Here is a 25,246-nt window from a genome sequence, read left to right as displayed (position 1 = left end):
TACACACAAACATTCAGTCACACAGCAGCACTCAGCATACACACAATCATTCAGTCACACAGCAGCACTCAGCATACACACAATCATTCAGTCACACAGCAGCACTCAGCATACACACAAACATTCAGTCACACAGCAGCACTCAGCATACACACAAACATTCAGTCACACAGCAGCACTCAGCATACACACAAACATTCAGTCACACAGTGGCACTCAGCATACACACAAACATTCAGTCACACAGCAGCACTCAGCATACACACAAACATTCAGTCACACAGTGGCACTCAGCATACACACAAACATTCAGTCACACAGCAGCACTCATCATACACACAAACATTCAGTCACACAGCAGCACTCAGCTTACACACAAACATTCAGTCACACAGCAGCACTCAGCATACACACAAACATTCAGTCACACAGCAGCACTCAGCTTACACACAAACATTCAGTCACACAGCAGCACTCAGCTTACACACAAACATTCAGTCACACAGCAGCACTCATCATACACACAAACATTCAGTCACACAGCAGCACTCAGCATACACACAAACATTCAGTCACGCAGCAGCACTCAGCATACACACAAACATTCAGTCACACAGCAGCACTCAGCTTACACACAAACATTCAGTCACACAGCAGCACTCAGCATACACACAAACATTCAGTCACACAGCAGCACTCAGCATACACACAAACATTCAGTCACACAGCAGCACTCAGCATACACACAAACATTCAGTCACGCAGCAGCACTCAGCATACACACAAACATTCAGTCACACAGCAGCACTCAGCATACACACAAACATTCAGTCACGCAGCAGCACTCAGCATACACACAAACATTCAGTCACGCAGCAGCACTCAGCATACACACAAACATTCAGTCACACAGCAGCACTCAGCATACATACATACACACAAACATTCAGTCACACAGCTGCACTCAGCATACACACAAACATTCAGTCACACAGCAGCACTCAGCATACACACAAACATTCAGTCACACAGCAGCACTCAGCATACACACAAACATTCAGTCACACAGCTGCACTCAGCATACACACATACATTCAGTCACACAGCAGCACTCAGCTTTCACACAAACATTCAGTCAAACAGCAGCACTCAGCATACACACAAACATTCAGTCACACAGCAGCACTCAGCATACACACAAACATTCAGTCACACAGCAGCACTCAGCATACACACAAACATTCAGTCACACAGTGGCACTCAGCATACACACAAACATTCAGTCACACAGCAGCACTCAGCATACACACAAACATTCAGTCATACAGCAGCACTCAGCTTTCACACAAACATTCAGTCACACAGCAGCACTCAGCATACACACATACATTCAGTCACACAGTGGCACTCAGCATACATACAAACATTCAGTCACACAGCAGCACTCAGCATACACACAAACATTCAGTCACACAGCAGCACTCAGCATACACACAAACATTCAGTCACACAGCAGCACTCAGCATACATACATACACACAAACATTCAGTCACACAGCAGCACTCAGCATACACACAAACATTCAGTCACACAGCAGCACTCAGCATACACACAAACATTCAGTCACGCAGCAGCACTCAGCATACACACAAACATTCAGTCACACAGTGGCACTCAGCATACACACAAACATTCAGTCACACAGCAGCACTCAGCATACACACAAACATTCAGTCACACAGCAGCACTCAGCATACATACAAACATTCAGTCACACAGTGGCACTCAGCATACATACAAACATTCAGTCACACAGTGGCACTCAGCATACATACAAACATTCAGTCACACAGCAGCACTCAGCATACATACAAACATTCAGTCACACAGTGGCACTCAGCATACATACAAACATTCAGTCACACAGCAGCACTCAGCATACACACAAACATTCAGTCACACAGCAGCACTCAGCATACACACAAACATTCAGTCACGCAGCAGCACTCAGCATACACACAAACATTCAGTCACACAGTGGCACTCAGCATACACACAAACATTCAGTCACACAGCAGCACTCAGCATACACACAAACATTCAGTCACACAGCAGCACTCAGCATACATACATACACACAAACATTCAGTCACGCAGCAGCACTCAGCATACACACAAACATTCAGTCACACAGCAGCACTCAGCATACACACAAACATTCAGTCACACAGCAGCACTCAGCATACACACATACATTCAGTCACACAGCAGCATTCAGCTTTCACACAAACATTCAGTCATACAGCAGCACTCAGCATACACACAAACATTCAGTCACACAGCAGCACTCAGCATACACACAAACATTCAGTCACACAGCAGCACTCAGCATACACACAAACATTCAGTCACACAGCAGCACTCAGCATACACACAAACATTCAGTCACACAGCAGCACTCAGCATACACACAAACATTCAGTCACACAGCAGCACTCAGCATACATACATACACACAAACATTCAGTCACGCAGCAGCACTCAGCATACACACAAACATTCAGTCACACAGCAGCACTCAGCATACACACAAACATTCAGTCACGCAGCAGCACTCAGCATACACACAAACATTCAGTCACACAGCAGCACTCAGCATACACACAAACATTCAGTCACGCAGCAGCACTCAGCATACACACAAACATTCAGTCACAGAGCAGCACTCAGCATACACACAAACATTCAGTCACACAGCAGCACTCAGCATACACACAAACATTCAGTCACGCAGCAGCACTCAGCATACACACAAACATTCAGTCACACAGCAGCACTCAGCATACACACAAACATTCAGTCACACAGCAGCACTCAGCATACACACAAACATTCAGTCACACAGCAGCACTCAGCATACACACAAACATTCAGTCACACAGCAGCACTCAGCATACACACAAACATTCAGTCACACAGCAGCACTCAGCATACACACAAACATTCAGTCACACAGCAGCACTCAGCATACACACAAACATTCAGTCACACAGTAGCACTCAGCATACACACAAACATTCAGTCACACAGCAGCACTCAGCATACACACAAACATTCAGTCACACAGCAGCACTCAGCATACACACAAACATTCAGTCACACAGCAGCACTCAGCTTACACACAAACATTCAGTCACACAGCAGCACTCAGCATACACACAAACATTCAGTCACAGAGCAGCACTCAGCATACACACAAACATTCACTCACAGAGCAGCACTCAGCATACACACAAACATTCACTCACAGAGCAGCACTCAGCATACACACAAACATTCAGTCACGCAGCAGCACTCAGCATACACACAAACATTCAGTCACAGAGCAGCACTCAGCATACACACAAACATTCAGTCACACAGTAGCACTCAGCATACACACAAACATTCAGTCACAGAGCAGCACTCAGCATACACACAAACATTCAGTCACAGAGCAGCACTCAGCATACACACAAACATTCAGTCACACAGTAGCACTCAGCATACACACAAACATTCAGTCACAGAGCAGCACTCAGCATACACACAAACATTCAGTCACACAGTAGCACTCAGCATACACACAAACATTCAGTCACAGAGCAGCACTCAGCATACACACAAACATTCAGTCACACAGTAGCACTCAGCATACATACAAACATTCAGTCACACAGCAGCACTCAGCATACACACAAACATTCAGTCACACAGCTGCACTCAGCATACATACAAACATTCAGTCACACAGCAGCGCACTCAGCATACACACATACATTCAGTCACACAGTGGCACTCAGCATACACACAAACATTCAGTCACACAGTGGCACTCAGCATACACACAAACATTCAGTCACGCAGCAGCACTCAGCATACACACAATCATTCAGTCACGCAGCGGCAGCAGCAGCCCCCACACCGTCGCGTACTTGCGTGCCCGCGGTTTCATACATCTCTCGCTGTCAAGTTGTTGTGTTGCTCTGTCCCGAAGGAGGCGGCTTGTGTCGTGATGTATAGTGAGTTGAGTCTATACCCATTATAGACTTCATTACCATTGCTATGGCCAGATGGTGCAATGGTTAAAATATATGGCTCGCTGTGAGACTCACAATCAGACGGTGGCTAGGAGATGTTAACTACCTCGCTTGGGCTTCAGCAGGTTGTGGGTTCGATCCCGACCCTGACACCTGCTGTATATTTAGAGTTTGCGGTGTCTACCAATGGTCACGTGGATTTTTTTCCGGGTCCTCCGATTTTTACCTTTACATTTAGAAGCAAACATGCGTTTTAGAGTTATTTGGCTGCTATAAATGCCCACGTGATGAGCCACTTTGTTGAGCCATCGCTTGTGGCTCGATCGCTTCTTACCTGGACAAATAAACAGAGTTTAGTTTAGTTTGTTGGAATACTGATCGTGGCCAACGTGGTCTCCCACTTCTCCAGAGTCAGTGATATGAGTAAACATTCGTAAGGCACCAACAGTGGACGATGTCACTAGATTGCCCTGTCCCCTGCCACAGTAAGATGGAATTCCCGTTACATTGGCAGAAGCATAAGCAGGGGGATAAATGCAGGAAACCATTTTTTATTTGGTTTGTTGTTAGGTTATAAGGTAGATGATGATGCCTTGCATGATGTTATTCATGGATTTATGAAAGTCGATTGTTGACCCAAATGGTGCTTGCATGAAGAAACCTTGTACCCATATTACACCGCGAGTTGGAAGATCTCAATTGCTAGGACGTCCAGGAGGTTGTCAACAATCGGCGTTTCTTTTCAGTTGTTAAACTACGCGCACACATTACGGTGACGATCTGCTGGTTTTACGTTCATGCACCGATGGATAAATATGTACACGTTCGATGAAGATGGCCATTGTGAAAGACAGAATACACATTGCAGACCGAACGGCACAAGGACGTACGGAACTAACATGGGAGTGCACAGACAGCATAAAAACACAGTACCTAACTAACGTACAGACCAAAAATTTTATTTTAAAAATCTAAAAGCACTAGTTAAACATGTCCTTCCCCCGCACCTTCGATTAGCACGGTTGGCTACATATGGTGCGAAAGAGGTTCAACATACATACATACAGCAGGGGAAGAGCAAGGAATACTGTTGGCCCAGGTACAGTGGGAGAAATATAAAGAAATAAACTATACCATTTTTAAAATTTTACCACGTAAGGCCCACTGAGTTCTATAGCTCTTTTTGAGAAGTGACCTGGCCACACATTATTGTTGTTTACCGAAGTGGCTTATCACGTGGACATTTAAAGCCGCTAAATACTCTAAACGCATCTTCATTCATAATGTGAAAGGAGAAACTGGAGGACCCAGAAAAAAATCCACATTTCCACGGAGAGAACATGCAAACTGCAAATACACAGCAGGGATCAGGGAAGGGATCGAACCCCCGACCTCCTGTATACCAGGCGAGGTTGTTAACATCTCAGCCACCGCGGCACCCAAATTATATTTTTATTGTAAATATTTTACAATTGAAATGTTTTAATCACTCAATTATTTCTGCTGCCAAATTCAAACGGGAATTACTTCCTTTTGTGTCGTTTCATTAAATAAATATTTGGAACGAAATGTAAAAAAAAAAATTCTTATTGTCTGCTAAGGGCGGTGGGAGCCGCTGGGGGGTGGGGGCGTGGGCGGGCAGTCGGGCGGGTGGGGGGCGGGTAATTGTAATTATGATGCAAAGAGTGAAATCGCTTTACTGCGATGCAAGATTTGACCCAGGGGGTTAGAATCGTTTCTGGCGCTGACTTTCTGACGCCCGTGGCAAAGTGACACGTCGGTGGCGGCGGAGGCGGCACACGGTGGCTCGTGTCATTCGACGGCACGTCGTGTTTCTATCTCAAGCCGTCCGATGGCACGTAGCACTGTAATTATGTAAATGTGGAGCCATACCCTGTCTAGAATTGCTGTGTGCACGTTGGTTCAGACAAAGTATTTGATTTCATCCCAGAATGAATGTTTTGGCTTCCAGGCAAATTCTTCTAATGCACATTCCCACTGCGTTGATGTTGAATAGCCGGCACATTTTAAAGCTTCAGACATGAAGGTACTGTGCTATGCTTTCAGGCGGGTTTTGTGAGTTCTCAGTTATGATAGAAGTTCGCGTATTTGTAAGCAAAATTGCCAATTAGACTTTAGTTTAAAGATGTCGTCTAGATAGCATACGTCATGGTGTAGTTGTTTCTGGCCTCGTGTCGTTACAATGTGTTTATCTGATGAATTTGATTGCCAAATAATCTCATTTAAAGACGAGTTGAGTGTTTGCCTAATTGTGTTGTAAGGAAACATGAAATAACCATCAGTTGACATGTGGAATGACATTCATAGTCGACGGCTTCAAATGAATGTATTATTTTTAGTCAACAATCCTTAAATGTCCAAGTGTTTATGGTGCTTTTTTTTTCTCTCTTTGCCTAAATTAATTGCGCACGCAACGGGGCCGTGCGTATCGCGCAATCTGACGTCAGGGCGACGTTCGCCGGGCGAACGTCAGTTGGGGTCGTTGTCTTGTCGACCTCGCAGCAGCAGTCAGTCAGCTGCTGAAAGTCCTCGCGGAGCGGTTTCATCGGCGTGGGTAGGGGGTGAGTGGGGGGCGGGATTAATGTGAGCAGCCTTTGGATAAAATTAAGAGATGTATTGCTTCAAGTGACCGCATTTTATCTTCACCCTGCGCAGTGGGAGGAGGGGGACTTCATCATTTCCGACAACCTGGCGCTGGGCCACGAGGCCCACCCCTCCACGCAGGCCCCGCCCGGCACCGTGGGGCTCCGTGTCATGCACCGCACCACCGTGTGCGGCACCTCGACCCCCAGCAAACGGCGCCGCGGGGCCACCGCCGACGCGGCCAGCGGATGAGCGGTTAAGCGCGCGCGCGTGTGGATCAGCGCGTTCGTGTGTGGATCAACGGACAGCCGTGAGAATCGGCACGCGTGTGCGTCCGCACGAATGCACGTGTGAGCGTTCGTGGGTGGGTGTTCGTTCACGCACGCGTGTGCGTTTATTTGCAAGCACACATACCTACGCGCTCGCACGCACACACGCATGGAGTAAACGATGGGATCCCTTGTTTGGTCATGTGGACCACATGGGCAAGTAGTGTTGGCGAGCACCTATTAAGGCTGGCTCGGCGCACGAGGGTAATATTGTCTTGGCCTAGAGCTAAGAGTCCAAAATCGGTACAGAGTCCTTTCCTTTACCCAGGGATTGCATTTATCCACTGCATCAGGTCCTCATCGCAGTGAACCTGGGGAAAGTCCCAGAGATTTAATTCACAATCATTTACAGCTGCGTCAGTCCGTTATTGGATTAATGACGTTAAGTCTAGGACAGGAATCAAACTCGGATCAGTGGGCTCATATTGCAGTGTGCGATCCACCTACGCCACCTACAAGATTTATGTATAAGACAAAAGAGAATTGGCCGAATATTTTAAATCAGGCTTTGATGGGCGAAGATATTATGTTGCATAATAAAGCCTACATGTTAAACGAACATATTGCATTATTTTATGCACAGGCACGCATATTATCCTGCATTCCTTGTACACATGCATTTTAACGCTTCTGAATCTCCACTCAAAAAAACACTTAACCTCAATTCCAATAATCGTAGGTGCTAATAGTAAATTAATTTGTAACATCTTGCACCATGGATTTCATAAGTGGGCTGTCAAGAGGATGGCCACAAGCTTTTCCCGGTGGCCAAATAAGGGCCCAATGCCGTGTCCGTTGGTTGCGGAGGACAAGAAAAGTGTGTTGATAATTAATTAAACAGTTACACACGAGGCTGAATGAATGGACGTTCAAAGTGTCGAAAAAACCGTCGTAAAAGATATATTTTATCCCAGCTTTATTTTTAAGACGAAAGGAATAAAACACACACATGGACACGGGGGAATGTGCACATTGGCTGTTGAAAGTGTTTTATTATGAACCAGCTTATCGCTTCTTTCAAGTCATTTTGAAATAACCGGTGCTGTGCACACTCACTCCCTGCGGGTCAGCCTTCACGGTAAACTTCATATAAAAACATGAGATTATTTCATAGATATCTGTATTTTCATCTTCTCGTTATAATATTATTTTCGGGGCCAGATTTGAATGCTGCATTCGGATCATAATCGACCTCGTGGGGCTGTACTAAATGCAATAAATATTTGTTTAGCCATAAACAATTCCTTAAACCTTAACAGGTGTGTATTTGCATGGGGGAAGGGGGGGGGGCTGACGAGGCCGTGATGAATGCCCAGGGCTTGCCCGCCTCCTCATCCTAAATGATCTGTGTTTCAAGGAAACTGCCAATTCAATGTTGTGTTCTGGCATGTCAGAGTTAGAGACCGCACGCCCGAGTAGCTGGCCGAACGGCGCCCACACTGACGTGGAGGGGGTACGTTGCGCCTTGGGTTACTGGAGGGGGAACACGATACAATATAAAATATGTATGTGCCGTAGGATTCTCAAGTGACTTCCGACACTGACATGTATCCGAAGCAATTTGGACGGCATTACACAAGATTGTAATTGGTATACTGCCTGTACGATAGATGCATTGAACTGTGGAGTATTGTGTGTGTGGGGGGGGGGGGCAGTTTTTTGTCTCGCTTATTTTGGATTGTTGCATTGTTGTAGAGAGCGCGAGGGGCTGGTGGTTATCTGGAAAAGCCTTCATCCACGAGTGGGATAGGGCCCCCTGGCTGGTAATAAAAGGTTATACGAGTGCAGTTATGAGATGTGGTTGTGGTCGTACGTGGCTTCCGAGGTGCAGTTGCATCGAACGCATTCGCCGTGGTGACAGCCTGACGATAATAACAACATTGACGGTCAGGATTGTAAAAAGAAATAATATACGTTTATTTGAAATGTGATAGCGTTGTGTGCAATGATCATAATTCATTATAATGGGATAGCGAGAGTATATAGCGAAATGCATCACGTATATTTCTGTTTTATCTTTGCAGTTAATTTCCACATTAATGAAATACGGTTTGCGGGACCAGTCAAACATATTTTTGTTGTTAAGAGCGCTGGTGCGTTGGACAGATTTTTTGGGCCGATTCATCCTCGGTCTTCTGTGCAGTTGTGATGGAAAGTGCAGATAATGAGGCACGTGTCCACACTTCCCAGCAGTGATTCCACGTTTCTCTCTCCCTGCCCTTTGTTTTAAACCGTGAAATTGCCTTGGGGTGGAAAATGGGGGTGCGGGGAGTCAAACATCAATGGCGTGTTGATGATCTATGTGCAGTACGTGCTTTTCGTAAACACACAATAGGGGATTGCAATTTTACGAAAAGTTTTTTTTATATATATATACGTAAATGTGTCTCGCGTAGCTTGCATCTTTGTTTTTGCATGGGCAAAATTGAAATGCGCTGAGTGTCGCCCAGCCTCCTGGTCGGAGCGCAACTCGTGTCGTCATTGCACGATGTCCGTCCGTCTAGTGAAATAAGCCATGAACTCGGATATGTTAAAAATTAAAACATCACACAATCCCTGAGGGACGAAGGTGGGACAAGCGAAGGGGGGTGATGGGGTTAGGCAATTGTGGATTGTGGAGCCACAGTGTGGGTTTCGCGAGACAAAACATGTTGACATTTACGCGATCTAACCCAGGTTTTTTTTTATTCTGGATAATATTTCTGGCGAAAGCCGGCTACGCGTTAAACTAAACATGAAACTTGCTTGATTAGACAATTACGCGCGATTCAATTCCGGGACGTGGGGTTCCAGCCAGGTCTCCCGCGGCAACAACGAGAGATTAATGAGGCCTCTTCTGTGCGTTCACTTTGTTAATTAAACATAGACGTTGCATTCAATCGGTCTCATTTTGCAGCCAAAATCAAGGCTACATGCGCAGGTCAATATAATAATTCCCGTTTTACATGCACGCTCGTACATGTCGACATGTGCACACAAACTCGTGCCGGGCTCCCAGTTCACACTCTTCTCGGGTACCTGCTGTTGAATAAAATGCAATGTTTTGGAAATTGCTCCCACCGATTAAAATGTCATTCTAAGCACGTGGCAACCCGCTGCTAGATGACTGCCTCCTCCCCTATGCCTTCGGGGGTTATTTGACCATACTTCGCCACTCTGGTCAGTGCGAGGTTCGTGAACGCTCTACAAAGCAACGCATTCTTTTAACACAACACCAGCAGTACATTGGCGCGCACACACACACACGCAGCTCATTAACATTCTTTAATTACATGTATTTACGACACAGTAAATGAGAGTGGATATAATTTATTTGTACATGTACACTCAATTTACATGTTCATACTTGTAATTGCAAACGCAGTGATGCACGACCAGCACAAATATCCAATCGGCCGACGGAAATGATGCAAATGCCCCAACAGCCTTGAAATGCGATCGGAACCATAACTGGCAAGTGCCGCGTTACATTGTCAACTCGGAGAGTGCGTTTGTTGACGGCGTCGTCGTCGAGAATGCTTGCATTGCAATTCCCCAACAACATAGCACTTATTAGTAGTGATACATCACAATGAGCACTTGTTGTTGGGGATGCGCCACGCAGCCAGAGAGGAGTTGAGGGCGATTCGCCGTCGCCGCGTTCAGGAATTCGAGCCGTCCGTCTCGCGTTTAAAGACATCATCGGTGCTAAGAGAGGTTGCATGCGTGGGAGGTGTGCGTGTGGGTGTGGGGGGGCTCCCTCCCATGAGTTTTGTTGGGATTGTTATAGAGTTCCTCCGTAGAATTATTGTGGCTGCCGTCGAAAGATGAAATCCCATCAATTGCCGTATCACATTGTACACAGCACTGTGCGAGTCTTATCGTGACTCGGTTATAAAACTGCCCTCCGTCAGTTGATTTTTCGTGTGCCAAACAACAAAAACTGAACGTGATGGAATGCAAAGCGGCTAATGAATGCCCTTATACATATTTTTTCCAGACTTTAGCAACTTTGTGTTGCTGCGGACAACAAAATTCACCACCGTGATTAACACTGCCACCGGAAGCGCTATTCCTGAACTACATTTTACATGACAAATGTATTGTTAAAGTTGAGTTATAGGAGTTATTTTGAGTCCGTGCGTGCTAAGTGATAGAATTAGGTGAACGCCGACTCGAAAGAGTTGGCTGAACAAAGAGGGCGGAGGGAATGCCATGAATGGCGGGGTGGTAATTGCGATCAGTCACGATGAGGCCTCTACACATATAGCGAGAGAGAGAGATTCGCGGTTGGTCGCCCCTTAATACGCCGTAATCCCCTCATTTCCGCGCGGGTAGTTAAAGACATCACGGGTGTGTATAGAGTCATTACTCATCAGAGGCTGTTACGGACTCCTTCCTCGCTGCCTCGCCGATCTCACGTCTCGCACACATCTCCGCCTCGTGCAACAGTCCCGTTGTTGGTACTAATCACAGCGAGACGAGGAAGGGCTCCACTGTGCGTTAGACAAGCATCCATTTACGTAATTGCTGCGTAAAGGCTGCGTAGCCATTTTATTTACGGCCACGTGAGGTCGCATGATATCCAGTCACATTTTGTCCTTCGGATTAATGTCATTCAGCTGTTTGAATTCAAGAAAGTCGAGTTGAATACAGTACGTGCCTACACACACACTCGTCAATGGACATAAACATTTAATGAACGTTCGTTTCGCTGCGATATCATTAACTCGTGACCACGTGGCGTGCCGTGCGGGAGACCGATTCGAGATGAGCGTTTCGCTTGAGACGATTCATAGTTGCGGAATCCGTTCTTTGAAACGGAGGAACGAACAAAGAAAGGGACATCGCACAAAGACACGGAAGAAAACAGAGAGAAGCGGGACATGAAATGCCCGCGCGGTCTAAAAGAATGCGAGAAACGTCTGCGCCGAAAAACGCGACCCGTGAAAAAAGGGAATTTCGACAAAAAGGGAAGAACCATCTTCTTGGTTCTTTCGGTAAAGTCACGTAGAAGGGAAGTAATAAAATAATAAAAATAAAACAATAAAATAAAATAATAATATATTAAAAAATGATAAAATAATATAATATAATTATTTTTATTATTTTATTACTTCCCTTCTACGTGACTTTACCGAAAGAACCAAGAAGATGAATCCCTGCAGTCACGAAAGCTTTAAATCGAAAAAAGGGAAGAACCAATTTGGGTTTTTTTAAACTTCAGAATTCTCCCTTACCTCGATCTCCCCCATCATCATCATTATCCTCATCATCATCAAAGACTTCGGGGACCCCCCCCCCCCACCACGTTGCCAACTGATGCGACGGATTTCCTCTACCGCTGATGCCCAAACAGGTAAGCACTTACTGCGGCTCATAATTCTAACAGCAAGTACTGCCATCTGGGTAGCAGTGGCGAGGACTCGTGGCGACGGGGGTGGGGGGAGGAAGCTTCCGCGAATGTTTCATCGAGAGAAGAGGGGGGGGGGTAACAACAACAATGGCATTTAAAGTTAAAGTTTTACTCTCCTTTTACAAAGCCAGGATCTCACCATTCACCGCTGGCAACAGCAGCAGCAGCAGCAGCAGCGGGCACAAAGGCGGGGTTAGTTTTGGGACCTCTTTGTGCTCAAAGCTTAAACGCCTTGGTGGCACGCACAATGAGGGCCCATATCCCGAAATGGCCCATTGTTAATTATTCACGTCAACGCCCGTGGGGGCGGGGGGCGAATCAGCCGGAATGCGCCACATCTCGGAAGCTAAGCAGGGATTTTTGGGGGGTTTTAGCCTGCGGGCGGTGACCACCGCGGAAAACAAAACACCGCTTGTTACGTCGGCTGCTGCTGCCGCGATGATGAAGCTCAATTGGTAAAGTCGCTCGAACAAAATGAACCGTGCACGTCCGGAGATATTTCTCATCGCGAAGAAAGTGTACGATAGTTAAAGCGTGGTGCGCGATTGTTTATCGACGATTTATAAATCCCCACCACGCACGCCTTCGGGTGCCCAAGGTCCTCGATCTCTTACTTAGTCGGCGGCTCGCGACGTGCCACTACTGCGCCACTAACACGCGCCCCCTCCATATCGCCGGCGGGTGGGATGGATGGAATCTTTCCCCCACCGCTCCCCTTCTGTGAGTTACTGCCACAGATTGTTACAGACAGCAACCCGCGGTGATAAAACTGAAATCCTGGCCCGAGTCGCGGTGACACGCGCCCGCTGACAGCTGATGCTTGGAAGGAGCACAATCTGGTTTCCTTTGGCGCCGGGGGTCATTACCGATGTACATCTGCAAAGACTTATCGTGTGCGATTATCTGAAAACGTACACACGGAGCGATCTATTCGTAGACGGCCCACTAAAAAACAAAACTCGGGGGAACGGGAATGTGGAGTTGTGTGCCGCGCGCAATCCGAAGATGGTGTTGTTCTGAGTGCCGCGCCAGTTTGTGGACTGCGCTGTTGTGAATCGTCAATTTGCTCTCTGAATCGCGCTTGGCGGAGCGTGATATTGTCTATCAATCACGTGCTTTTTTTTATATCGTACGATGTAAAAAAAAGCTGAAGTAATGTATGACAGGCATAATTTAATTCCACTTTGGTTATGCCAAGAGCCGCCGATTTAAAATGCACACACGGAGCAAGCAGTGGCTGCAGCATCGGGCCCATCTTTTCAAATGTTGGGTGATTGTTTTTGACACTGCGGAAAATGCACGAAAGCGGTTGCTTATGATACGGTTTGACCAGAATGAATAACAACGAAAAAAACCCCACTGGCGATAACAACAATAAACAACATCTCGCGTCATACTCAAGGTGGCATCGGCCCTCACGATGAAGAATACCTCGATAAGTATCCGACATTACTTGGGGTGGGGGAGAGGGGGGTAACTTTGTGTTCCGAGTGCTTGATTTCAAGACACTGATCAACCACCAAAGATAGAGATGTGACTTTTGAAAAAGGCGTTTAAATCCCAAGCCCGGTGGTACATTTTTTAATTCACAGCCCACCGCCGCCACCCTCCCTTGTCAATTCGCATCTGGGTGGAGGCCCCCTCCCCATTGACTCCGCTCACTGCTGCTGTGAACCCGGCCCCACTCGAGTTCGATTCCCCCCCTCCCCGCCCCTGCCACGGCTGGTATCGTGGAAATCAAAATGTAACTATTTTTGACTCCCGCATTTTGGGAAGATGTATTAGAAACATAAAGCAATCTATTAAATTTTAAGAACGTTTTCAAGCGAAAACGCTATTCTTATTGTAACAAACTGTTGGGGAAAGTGCGATTAGCGAGCGCCTAATGAAGGGCCAGCACGGCACACGAGCGGATTGGTGGCATGTTTACACACCTTGCCAGCTCCTCATTAATAAGGCTGAGTGGGCCTAGGAGAGGCCTGGTTAGCCGTGTCGTGTGTCGGAGCGGCGCTAACCACTTGCGCCACCGCTCCCCACGCACAATGCACGTATACATCATAACAACAACATGGTTTACTCTCGCGATGTTGAGATATTTGTTGTTGATTACTTCCCGATTCTTGCGTTCATTAACGAGAAGCACTTTGCGTACCGCGTGCCAGAGCGCACACGTGTAAGTTAAGCATGTGCTTACACCTCCTTAAGGCTACCGCCGCATGTATATATATTTATATTAACGTATACGAAAGTAAAGCTTTAAATGGAAACAATCGCGGATGAAAATGATGCCGGGAGACGTGGCCGAAGGAGCCAATGCACGCGCACAAGGAGAGGTCACGGCGTGATTCAACCACGCGAAGAGAGACTAAAAGTACGGGGGGGGGGGGGGGGTACGGCAGTTCAATAATGACACGCCACGGTTAATAAAATAAAATCATTAAATAAAATATACAAACCCACACAACACGTTTGCAACCACACACAGCGCCATCCCCATGTACGCGCTCTGCCCACAGGCACGGGAGTGAATGCGATTGGGGGGGGGGGGGTACCCTGACCCCCCGGCGTGTTTTAACTATTTTTTTTTATGTTGCGAGATTTCAAGCTTTGTCAACAGCACGCACCACCACAACCACCGCTGTCTGTAACGAAATCGTCAAATCTCTTTTTTTGGGGGGGGGGGGGGGAATGGAGCCCCGCAGCAAATGGCAGTGGCAAAATGCGGCGTGCGTTCAAAGTACACGGCCGGATCACGCGCCTCGACGTGGGAGGAGGAGAGACCGGGCAAGCGATGTGCATCGACAGCTCGTGCGTGCCACGGGAAAAACACAATATCGTCAAACTATTAACAAAAATAATCATCTACGCTTACGAGTTTCCCGGCTGGCCGCTGTCTGGGCATTACTCCACCCCAATAATAATTCGGTAGATCTCTGGCTTTGTTCGGCGTGCTGTGGTGGTAGTTGATGGTTGTGGTGGTCGTGGCTTTGGTAGCGATGGTTGTGGTGGTAGTGGTGTTGGTGGTAGTGATGGTGGTGGTAGTGATGGTGGTGGTGTTGGCTGCTGATTAGACACCTCGTAGCGAGCGCGCTCACGGGGCGTTGTCGCGATGTTGGGAGGCCGACGATTTTTGGCGCGCACCGCACATTACCCCAACATTAAGCACTTACTGCGCTATTTGAATCGCAGAGAGTGCTCATGTTAGGGCAGTGTGCAGTGGCCACGAGGCTCCATCTGCAGACCCGCGGCGCGGGGTTACCGTTTACACAGGGCAGCATCGGGAGTTCGGAGTAAGGGGCAGACAATTACAGCTCCCATTGATTTACTTCCCATTTCTAAAAGCGGCCCCCCTACACACACACACTCCTTAAACTGTGCAATGGAAGAAAACAGAATCGATCGGAGGTTATTCGTTTTTTTCACACGACAACTCGAATGGCCACCGCTGCTGTGGAACCCACTGCTTGAAGGTTCCAGTAATCGCCGCACCAAGACGCCCAGCAGTGGCTGTTAATTGTCAAGCGTAAAAAACACACACCAAATAGGACATTAAATAGCCAACGAGAGAGACAATTTCAGGATAAAGAAAGCGCACGTTGGAGCAGATGGGACGCTTTACAGCCACTCTCCGCTGTGCAACTTTGACCCCCTTGAAGCCATATTTCGTCATTGTCATTTTAATGCCCTACTAGTTTCACCCTCCGTTAACACTGAGTGCGTGGCCTTGTGGCAGGCGCTTAAACGACAAGGCTGCGTCCGACCACCAAGACCCGACCAAGCCCCCAAACTCACTAAAGATGATGTCCCCTCTTACCTGCAAGCTCTTGTCTTCAGGAGTAGCTCTTGGTTGACAGAGACAGTGTGCCAAGTAGCAGGTACCTTTATACCCCCTTGAGCCCTCTCATCCCATTCATATGCGACCCCTTGGTGCCCACCCTCCCCCTCTGCCCTCATCCATCCCCCATCTCCCCAGGCACTGGGTTAATCAGGAGGGTAATCCCATTGTTTTCTCTTGATTGGGACTGTTTACAGGCCAGACTTTCGGAGCCGCATTATTTTTTTAGCGGGAATATGGGAGGGAGTGACACCAGGATGGGAGGCACAGCGGGAAAGCGAGGGGGGAGCGGGTGTGGGGGTTTGCATATGCAAGGAAGGGGGTGGAGATGACGGTGGAGGATGGGTGGCGAAGAGTTAAATCCAAAAAAAATCTTGGATCTCAAAAGTTCATATCCTGGCTCTTTCGGGAGTCCGTTTTCTTAAGCGGTGCTTTGTTGTGCATTTTTTTTTCTTATTTTGGAGCGGCTTTTACCAGGCTATGCAAAGTGCAGCAGCTTTGTTCGGTTGACCCCATCTTGAGATTATGGGGCAGGCTCTCACCGGTAGATATGGACCGTGGAATTGACCGTTTTGTCGGAGGTGAGGACGAATATCATCTGGCGGTGACAAAAATAGTTGAGGCACTTGGACGAGAATATATGGATCTGCTTTTCAGACTGTTGCCGAAATGTCAGCACGAACTCTGGAGGTGCAGAAACGCGTGGCCAGCATAGTGGGAATATAAAGACTTTTTTTAGAAACATGAAATGGAAGTATTGTTGCTCATCTTTTTGTTAGCAAATTTTGTGTTTCGAGAAAGAAAAAAAACTCAAAGTCGCGAGAAAAATCAAAGCGCGCGATGCCAATTAGGAACACCGTGAACCCAGACACTCATTTCAAACACGCTGAAGTGTCGCCCTTCATTTCGCATCTCTCCCTGACTAGAAAGAAAGAAAATAAAAAAATCTGCACGAATTGACAACGGAATACAGATGAGAAAGCTGTCGCTGCCTGCCCACGGAGTGTCGTTTCTGGCATGCAGCCCCATTGTCGTCTTCATCGGCCATGAACAATCCACTGCTGGATGAAGCCCGTCCGTCCCCCACTCCACCCCGAAGCCGCCCGTCGCCATCTCTCGAAATTCTGCGATGGAACGATCCACCCACGGCACTTGCACACTTGGGGCCGATTTGCTGGTGCGCAGGCGAGAAAACGTCGTCTCGGATCTCCGTGTATACTGAACCAGTGGTTCTCCATAAATTTTCGGGGGGGGGGGGTGGCACTATCGCCGATGAGGCATCATCTGCGTGAGTGCCACCGCACGTTTGCAACCATTGAGGGTTTTGACAGCAGCACGATGATGGGGAGTGTTTCCACATTCGTTTATTGTCGGGGGCCAGTACTAAAGGCCACCAGAGGCCGCCAGTCGCCCCGCGAGCCTTTGAGCGAATGAAGAAAACTCGTGTAGGCATCTTTTATTGATTTTGTTTGTTTTATATAGAAGCTGTGCAATTGGCTGTGGGCCACGTCCCATCGTGCACTTGACCTGGGCATTAATTTTCTGACTGAATGTTGTCCCGATCGCGGTTAGGCTGGAGCTGTTATACTGGATGCAGTGCCCCCACCCCCCTCTTCCCCGAATTTGTGTTACCACTCCCCAACACAAGCACGTTGTCTGCATTTTCTAAATCCGGTAAAAAAAAAAAGTGTATACCTACTGCTACTCTTTGGGAATTTAGCGATTTTTTTTTAAGCCGGGTTAACAGCATTGCGTAACCCTTCCCCATTGCAGGGCGATCGCACACGCGGCTTGTTCTAGTTTAAAAGTTGTTGTAGCTGCGAAAGAAGAGAGGAGGGGGGAAGAGAGATGAAGCGTTGCCCTCAACTTGCTGATGTTCGCGGCGGGAACTGAAATAAAATAACACTCGATTTGAAAAAAGTCAGTCTCCAAAACTCCATCGGCACGGTGGGTGATACTTTTAAAATGTACCACGTATGGAGTGGGGGGGGGTGACAGCTTCATTGCATCTAAGAGAGTGCCTACATGTGTGTGTATGCGTGCGTGCTGGGAGAATATTTGCTGGCAGGGGCTCTGCTTCTATTGCAAAAATTTAGCTGCGGAAATTTGGTCACTGCAGGGCAGCCGCAACACCCATCGCTCGCCTGACCGCTCCGCTTGAGTGGGTACCAAGGACCCAGGTGGGTGGTGGAAGGCCGGGGAGGGGTGGTGGGGGGGCCCCCACGCCTCCCCATGTTGATTGGGTGGGGGGATAGCGACTCAACTTTGGGGACCCCCAAAAACGAAATTCCTGTGTCCCTGTCCAAATGTAAATTATGGCGCATTGTCGGGGCTGGCATTCGAGTGTGAAGGTGGCCTCGTGGCTCAAGGTGGCCGATATAATCTCAGGGGAGGCTCTCATCCAGCAGTGGATTGACCTGCGCAATAGATGGCATCGGGCGTAATTTTTCGTGCCCCCCCCCCCCACCACAATGAGGATGGGGGGCCTTATGCTGCTGTGCGGTGGGAGGAGGAGGAGGAGTGCGATGGTGGTGGGTTGGCGGTGGTGTCGCCACCGTTGTTACCGGGTGTTGGTGGGAGATGTACCCCCCGCCCCCCCCTCTTGAGAGCTGGGACATAGCTTGAGAGTGCTTTTGAACCATGGCCAAGAGAGCGAGTGACTCCATTAGCCCAGCCGTGTTCCCTGCTTCCTGAGTGTGTGTGCGCGCGCGCGCTGTTCGTACAATTTGCCAACATTCAGAGTGTGTGCCGCTTGTGGCGGGGGAGTGGTGGCACAGCAGTTGGCGCACTGCGCAACAAACTTCGTAGCCAGAGTTTGGACTTCTGTGAAAACAACAAAAGCTTTACGGTTCATCGGATTCCTCCAGTATACATACACATTCTGGTTGTGCTTGATTCCCGATCACGGCTAACATCCGTTCTGGTTGTCTCAACCGTCCCTGCGCCTCGCCTGGGTCGACTTGGACCTAAATGAGTACCCCGGTGCGCTGTGTGTGTCTGTGTGGAAACGCGAGCACTTGGGAGATGAAGTGCTCGCGTTTCCATCGTCGTGCCCCCCGTCATAGGCGCTCGCCAACCGCCCCCCAACAGCGTAAGCCGGCTACACGTGGGGAGGAGATCTTTGTCTTTTTCTGTTTTGTGCTGCTCGCAGCACATGTCGCCGACATTTAAAAGACTGCTTTCGTGAAGGCTCAAGTGGCATTAGATGCATTTCATGCCGCTGTGGCAGCAGGTACCCTGCGCACTTTGCACGCTGACGAGTGTAACTTTGTTTAAAAACACGGGGCATCATAATGTCCCCATTTTAATGCCCACTGAAGCCGCTTACGACGAGGTGTGTGTGTGTCTTGTGTGTGTGTGTCTTGTGTGTGTGTGTGTCTTGTGTGTGTGTGTGTCTTGTGTGTGTGTGTCTTGTGTGTGTGTGTCTTGTGTGTGTGTGTGTGTCTTGTGTGTGTGTGTCTTGTGTGTGTGTGTGTCTTGTGTGTGTGTGTGTCTTGTGTGTGTGTGTCTTGTGTGTGTGTGTGTGTGTCTTGTGTGTGTGTGTGTGTTGTGTGTGTGTGTGTCTTGTGTGTGTGTGTCTTGTGTGTGTGCGCTCCAGCCCGGAACACGGCATCCCTGCCCGTACGGCGCAGTCATACATCAGGAATCGTAATGAGTACATTTGTGTTCTCTTAATCCGTGCCGATTGCGTTCGACAGGCACGGTTTGTTGTCGCGTTAGTTGCGTTTAAATCTCAATTGTCTCCGCTTGCTTTTGGCGCTTATTCAGTGGAGGTATTTTAACGAACAGGGGGTGGTGTTCGTAGCCCGGAGACATTTGCACAATATTTCACAGGAGACACAACTTTGTAAGGGAGGAAAAAAAACACAAATCTGGTTTCGTCCTTGATAAAATCTGACGACCGCACTTATCCAAGGGGGAGCTGATGATCATTCCTTGGGAAAAAAACAGTACCCCCCTCCCCCCCCCACCAGATTGTTCGCATTCCTTGCGCTCCACAGATGACTTAACACCCAAAACCTCCCCCTCCCCATGTTGATGTTTTGAGGACGCACCCATCTCCACACACACACACCCGCCCACCCACCCATCCACCCCTCCTCCACCCACCCATCCACCCCTCCTCCACCCACCCACCCCTCCTCCACCACCACCACCACAAACTCCAGCTGCTTAAATGACCTCCTGCTGTACTAGGAAGAAGGGGGGGGGAGATGGAAATTCATTTTCTGAAGGGGTCGAAATCGGGTTATGTGCTTCTTTCAATTCAGGTGTGTTTGCCTCTCGGATAAACCCTTGTTGGTCCACCTGATTAAGGTTCAACAATGAGCAACACATGGCAAACACGTTTTAATCACACACTGCCCGGACAGCTCCTCCCAGGCACTGTCATTGGCCTGCGCAACTCTGTTTCCCTTGCATCCCTGATGCTTAGAGCAATAAAAACTAACAAACTCAAAAGCTGTGCTTAGAAGAAATGATTAATAAATGTAATATTGAATTAGCATTGCAAAAATAGATGTCCTTGTTTTGTTATTCATACAGTCTGCATACTCGAGTGTGTCTCTGCATTGGTATTGTCGGGAGCGGTAGTGTAGCGGTTCGCCCGCTTCACTACGAACCTGGTGAACCCCAGTTCGAATCCCGCTCTCACGGCCAACACCAGGTGAAGATAATCTGAACCGGTCCTGGACCTCCTTTAGGTTAGCTCTGCTTCAAATTAGTACATGGTGTGCTTGTATAAACATCGCCACTGGGGAGACGAAGGCGGTCGGGCGTGGTGCTGGCCAACCCACCCCCTCGTGATCCATGCCTGCCTTGATGGGCGCTACTCGCTAATAGCACTTGTCCCAAAAAGCTGCTAAGGCTATACGGGGGATCTTTGTTGTTGGTGCTTGGGTAAATGGCGCCAGTTACTCAGTTGTTTGATCGTATTGGGGTATTATCTCGGTTTGCTTTTCTTTCTCTCTCTCTCATGCTGTCACTCACTGACTCACTAACTTACAAAAAAACCTTCCACAATAATCACTCTGCCCGAGATAATGTTTAATTTTCTTAGCTGTGGTGAAATATCGGTCAACTTGGAAATACAATTAAGCCACATTTTAGTTGCTTAATAAGCCCATCTGCTTCTCCGTTTGGCTAATGACCAAGTAAAGGACTACTCTTTAACATGGAGACGGTTAATGAGCCAGATGATTGAGTCAAGAGGAATAGCAGAGTGGTGCATCAGCACTAAACTCAACTAAAAAACTAAAACTCTTTTTTTAACCACTTAAGGCCCACTGAGCTATATACAGTAGTTCGTTTTCAGAAGCTACCTGGCCACAGATGATAGCTCAATGAAGTGGCTTATGTGGAAATTCATAGCAGCCAAAAATACTTTACACGCCTGTTTCTAAATGTGGAGGGGAAAAAACTGGAGGACCACTCAGAGAGAGATAGAACACACAAACTCCAAATACACGACAGGCGTCAGGGTCGGGATCGAACCCACGACCTCTTGCACACTAGGGGAGGGAGTCAACATCTCGCCGCCGTAGCCGCTGCGGCGCTGCTGTCACGATGGTGCGGCTCTTGCCCTCCCATCGTCGTGTTCTGTGGACGGGGAGTCGAGAGTCGCCACGAGTCGTCCCCTCGTCCACCTTCTGGTTGCAACCAAAAGGCCCGGAACGTGTCGTGCCGAACGTTGCTCGGGCTGGGAGAGGGGGGGGGCACGGGGGTTGTGGGGGGGGGGCTCCTTCGGTGAAAGTGGATAGATTTATTTTAAAACATGCAAAGTAATTTTTAATTCCAGATCCTGCTCCACACGCCCAAACATCACGACATATTTTTAGCGCCGAGACGTCGTGCCGTTTTAAACAATTTCTGCTTGAGAAAAAAACAAACCCCCCATCCCTGGCTCCAGCAGAGCCGACCATGTAATTGTTATTGTACGGCAACGCTCCTCGCGCAGTCGTGTATTTGTATCGTGTTAAGCGACTCGCCGCGTCCTTCCCCGTCCGCGTGGTTCGCCGATACGATTACTCTTTCTGTTGGTTTGTTAAACAATACGGATGGTGCCCGGCAATCGCATTTCCGCAAAAGAATATCAGCAGCAGCGGGGGGGGGGGGGGGGGCACCCATTGTCACGCACCTTCCAAGGCTCACCTCGACAATGGCTCGCGTCGTTCTCTATTCTTTTTTTTGTATATAAACGTTTTTGTTTATAAAGGTTGGCTCAACGTGAGAAATGAGCCGGAAGGGTTTTACGGACATTTTCCGTAATTACAAATGTGCTCGCCCCGCGCTCCCCAACACCACCAACTCCACACACGAAGCCACTTTAAAAAACTAAAAATAAACTGTGGCCATCATCATCATCATTGCGATCTATAGGGTGGATATCCCAGTAGGTGTCCGCTGCACATTTCGTCATTTCGATCTACCTTTCTTTCTGTCTTGTGCCAGTGTGCTCAAGTAGCGGGCCACATCTTAATGTTTATGTCTTTGTCAAGCCGTTCTCTGTGAGGTCTTCCTCTCTTTCCGGCTACTACCATTTTATCGAACAACACACTTAAAAACAATTTTATGGTGTCCATCCTACACGTGTGTGTTTTAAATCGCGGCAGTCTTCTCGTCATCACTGCCTGCATCATCAGGGTGTCTTCATATCCATGTGCAACCGTTTTCTCACTTCTACGTTGATCAAACTATGTTAGCCCCCCACCCCACCGTCTTAAAGCCCCCCCCCCCACCCCCCTTACTGCGATGGCCAAGCTTGGTCCGTGTGGACACGAGAGCTCAAACGAAGCTCAACTTGATCAGAGCCATCTGTGATAGGGGTGGTTTGTGTTTACCCGCGTTCGTGTATGAACCCTACAACCCTCTCTTGTCTTAGGAGGAGTTGATGAACTGTTTGTTGCATTGCTTTCGGATGGCAGAGAAGACGTCGACGAGGTTTTATTAAAAAGTACATTTACGGAGGAAGAACATCAAATTGGAGATGTGTTCTTCTTTCCTATGGCTGATGTAGATGCACAGTAACAACCACGTGCGTCTTAGAGGAGTATTTGGCTGCTGTAAATGTCCACGCGAAACCAGGCCGCTCGGTGGGCCTTACCTAGTCACATATAAAACATGTTTCACTATCACCAAATACGAATGTTGATGAGCGGGGACACATGGCTACTCGGCAATTAAACTGCACCACACATCGTTGCTCATCGCGATCTGGCGATGCCACGTTTCCTGCTGCTGCTGCTGCGCGTGACATTCATAATTTATTTTTCAATTTAAATTTATATTCTTGGGTCTTTCGGTAAAGTCATGTAGATAGGTTCAAAGGAAATAACAAAAAAATAGCAAAAAAACTCCGACGTTTCGATCGCAACACAAGCGGTCGAAACGTCTCCTGATGACGATTGCTTTTGTTGCGATCGAAACGTGGAAGTTTTTTGTTATTTCTTTGAACCTACCTACGCGACTTCACCGAAAGACCCAAGAATATAAATTCCTGCAGTCACGAAAGCTTTAAGTCAAGATTCACAATGTAGCCGTCAGATCTAAGATCACCACCCTCCGCCTGCAATCGCATAGCCACACTGCGAACGGGCGTCTGCCACCGTTCAGGTGGCACATCCGTTAGGTTACGACGAGTTTCGGGTTGTATGTATGCACGTTGAACTTATTTCGCAACGTGTGCGCCTAGCCAACCGCGCGCATCGGAGGTGCGGTGGAAGGTGTCCGCAAACTAAACACAACAACAACAAGAAGCAGTTTTTAAAGAAGTGAGTTTTCAGTCCAGAACTTCGCTTTCAATCGGGGGTTGGCGTGCATGTGCGTGGTGAGGTTGTGTGCGCGTTCATATTTTTATTTTCACAAAATTAATTCCCGTCGCGTGCGACTCGGGTTGTTCGTGACAATCCCTGCGTTTGTCCTGATCCCCGATGAGTGAGGCAAAGTGGAGGGGACCCATTATTATTTTTTTCCTCCAGGCAAACGGATTCTCCTCGTCCCTTCTCCTCCTCCTCCTCCACCGTGCCCCACACGCAGCGTCCAGCCGAACAAAGAGGGCAACACAAAAAGGTCAAATTGAGAATGAAAAAAAAGAGTCGCAGAGAGAGTGAGATAAAAAAAGAGCCACCCAACCCCACACCACACAAGCGCATTCATTAAAATTCTGTCGGTTTCATGAAACGAGTTTAAAACAAGCAGAGGCTTTGGGTGCGAGGTGGTGGTGGGGAGGGGGAGTGGGGGTCACAGAGAGGGGAGCTTGCAAGCTGAGAATTGGAATCCCAGCATGTGGTCTCGTGTCCACGTTGGTGCCACCCTCCTTTCTTGAATGCTACCCCACCCCCTTCCCCCTCACCACCCCCTCCCGATCACCGCCTGCCCCTGAGGCGCCACCCCACCACCACCACCACCCCCTCCGCCCCCCCCCCCCGGAGTCCCTTTAGCATGCGCGGCAACACCCGGAGGAGCCCTACGGACTCTTGCGACCAGGGCAACAGATGGCCCCTCCCCGTGCTAAAGAGGGCCGTGTGCAGATGCAGGCGAGGGGTGGCGCGGGTGCCAGGGGGCCTGCATGGGACGATGTACCCCCCCCCCCCCCCCAGGTGTAGCCCCCCCCCCCCCCCCCATGCAGAGGCGACGGAGTTGCTCGCATACAAGAGCCCCCTTTCATATGCAAGAGCTTTCTGTAGCTTGGGCTGCCGGGGATAATCACTGTGTGCGCAGGCAAATGGTGAACAGACTGTAGGGGCAAGTGCTGTTAGCGAGCAGCTATGGAGGCCGGCACGGTACACGAGGGGGTGGGTGGCCATCACCACGCCCGACCGCCTTTGTCTCCCTAGCGGCGATGTTTAGACACCGCACCAGATACTCTTTTGAGACCGAGTCGACCCAAGGGAGGCCCAGGACCGGTTCAGATAATCGTCACTGTTGTTAGCCGAGAGGCGGGAATCGAACTCGGGTGGCCGGGTTCGTAGCGCGGCACGAAAACCACTACATTGCAGCCCCCCC

At 48.5% G+C, this 25,246-nt stretch overlaps 1 protein-coding gene across 2 annotated transcripts in view; it reads left to right on the top strand.

The window, feature by feature from the left end:
* The window catches only part of LOC133350718 (3-((Z)-2-isocyanoethenyl)-1H-indole synthase-like), a 32,294-nt gene extending 22,127 nt beyond the window's left edge, over nt 1-10,167 (top strand). For both annotated transcript variants that reach the window (XM_061565378.1, XM_061565377.1), the window contains exon 6: nt 6,757-10,167. In XM_061565378.1, the coding sequence (XP_061421362.1) occupies nt 6,757-6,936 (180 nt within the window). In that variant the 3' untranslated portion in view covers nt 6,937-10,167. The remainder of the gene's footprint in view (nt 1-6,756) is intronic.
* The last annotated feature ends 15,079 nt before the right edge of the window (nt 10,168-25,246 follow it).

Source organism: Lethenteron reissneri, chromosome 34, assembly GCF_015708825.2.
Source record: "Lethenteron reissneri isolate LAM-NWPU_2019-01 chromosome 34, ASM1570882v1, whole genome shotgun sequence".
In the NCBI taxonomy this organism is placed as follows: Eukaryota; Metazoa; Chordata; class Hyperoartia; order Petromyzontiformes; family Petromyzontidae; genus Lethenteron; species Lethenteron reissneri.
The sequence above is the reverse complement of the archived record's forward strand: the minus strand, read 5'-3'. Positions and strand labels throughout refer to the sequence as shown.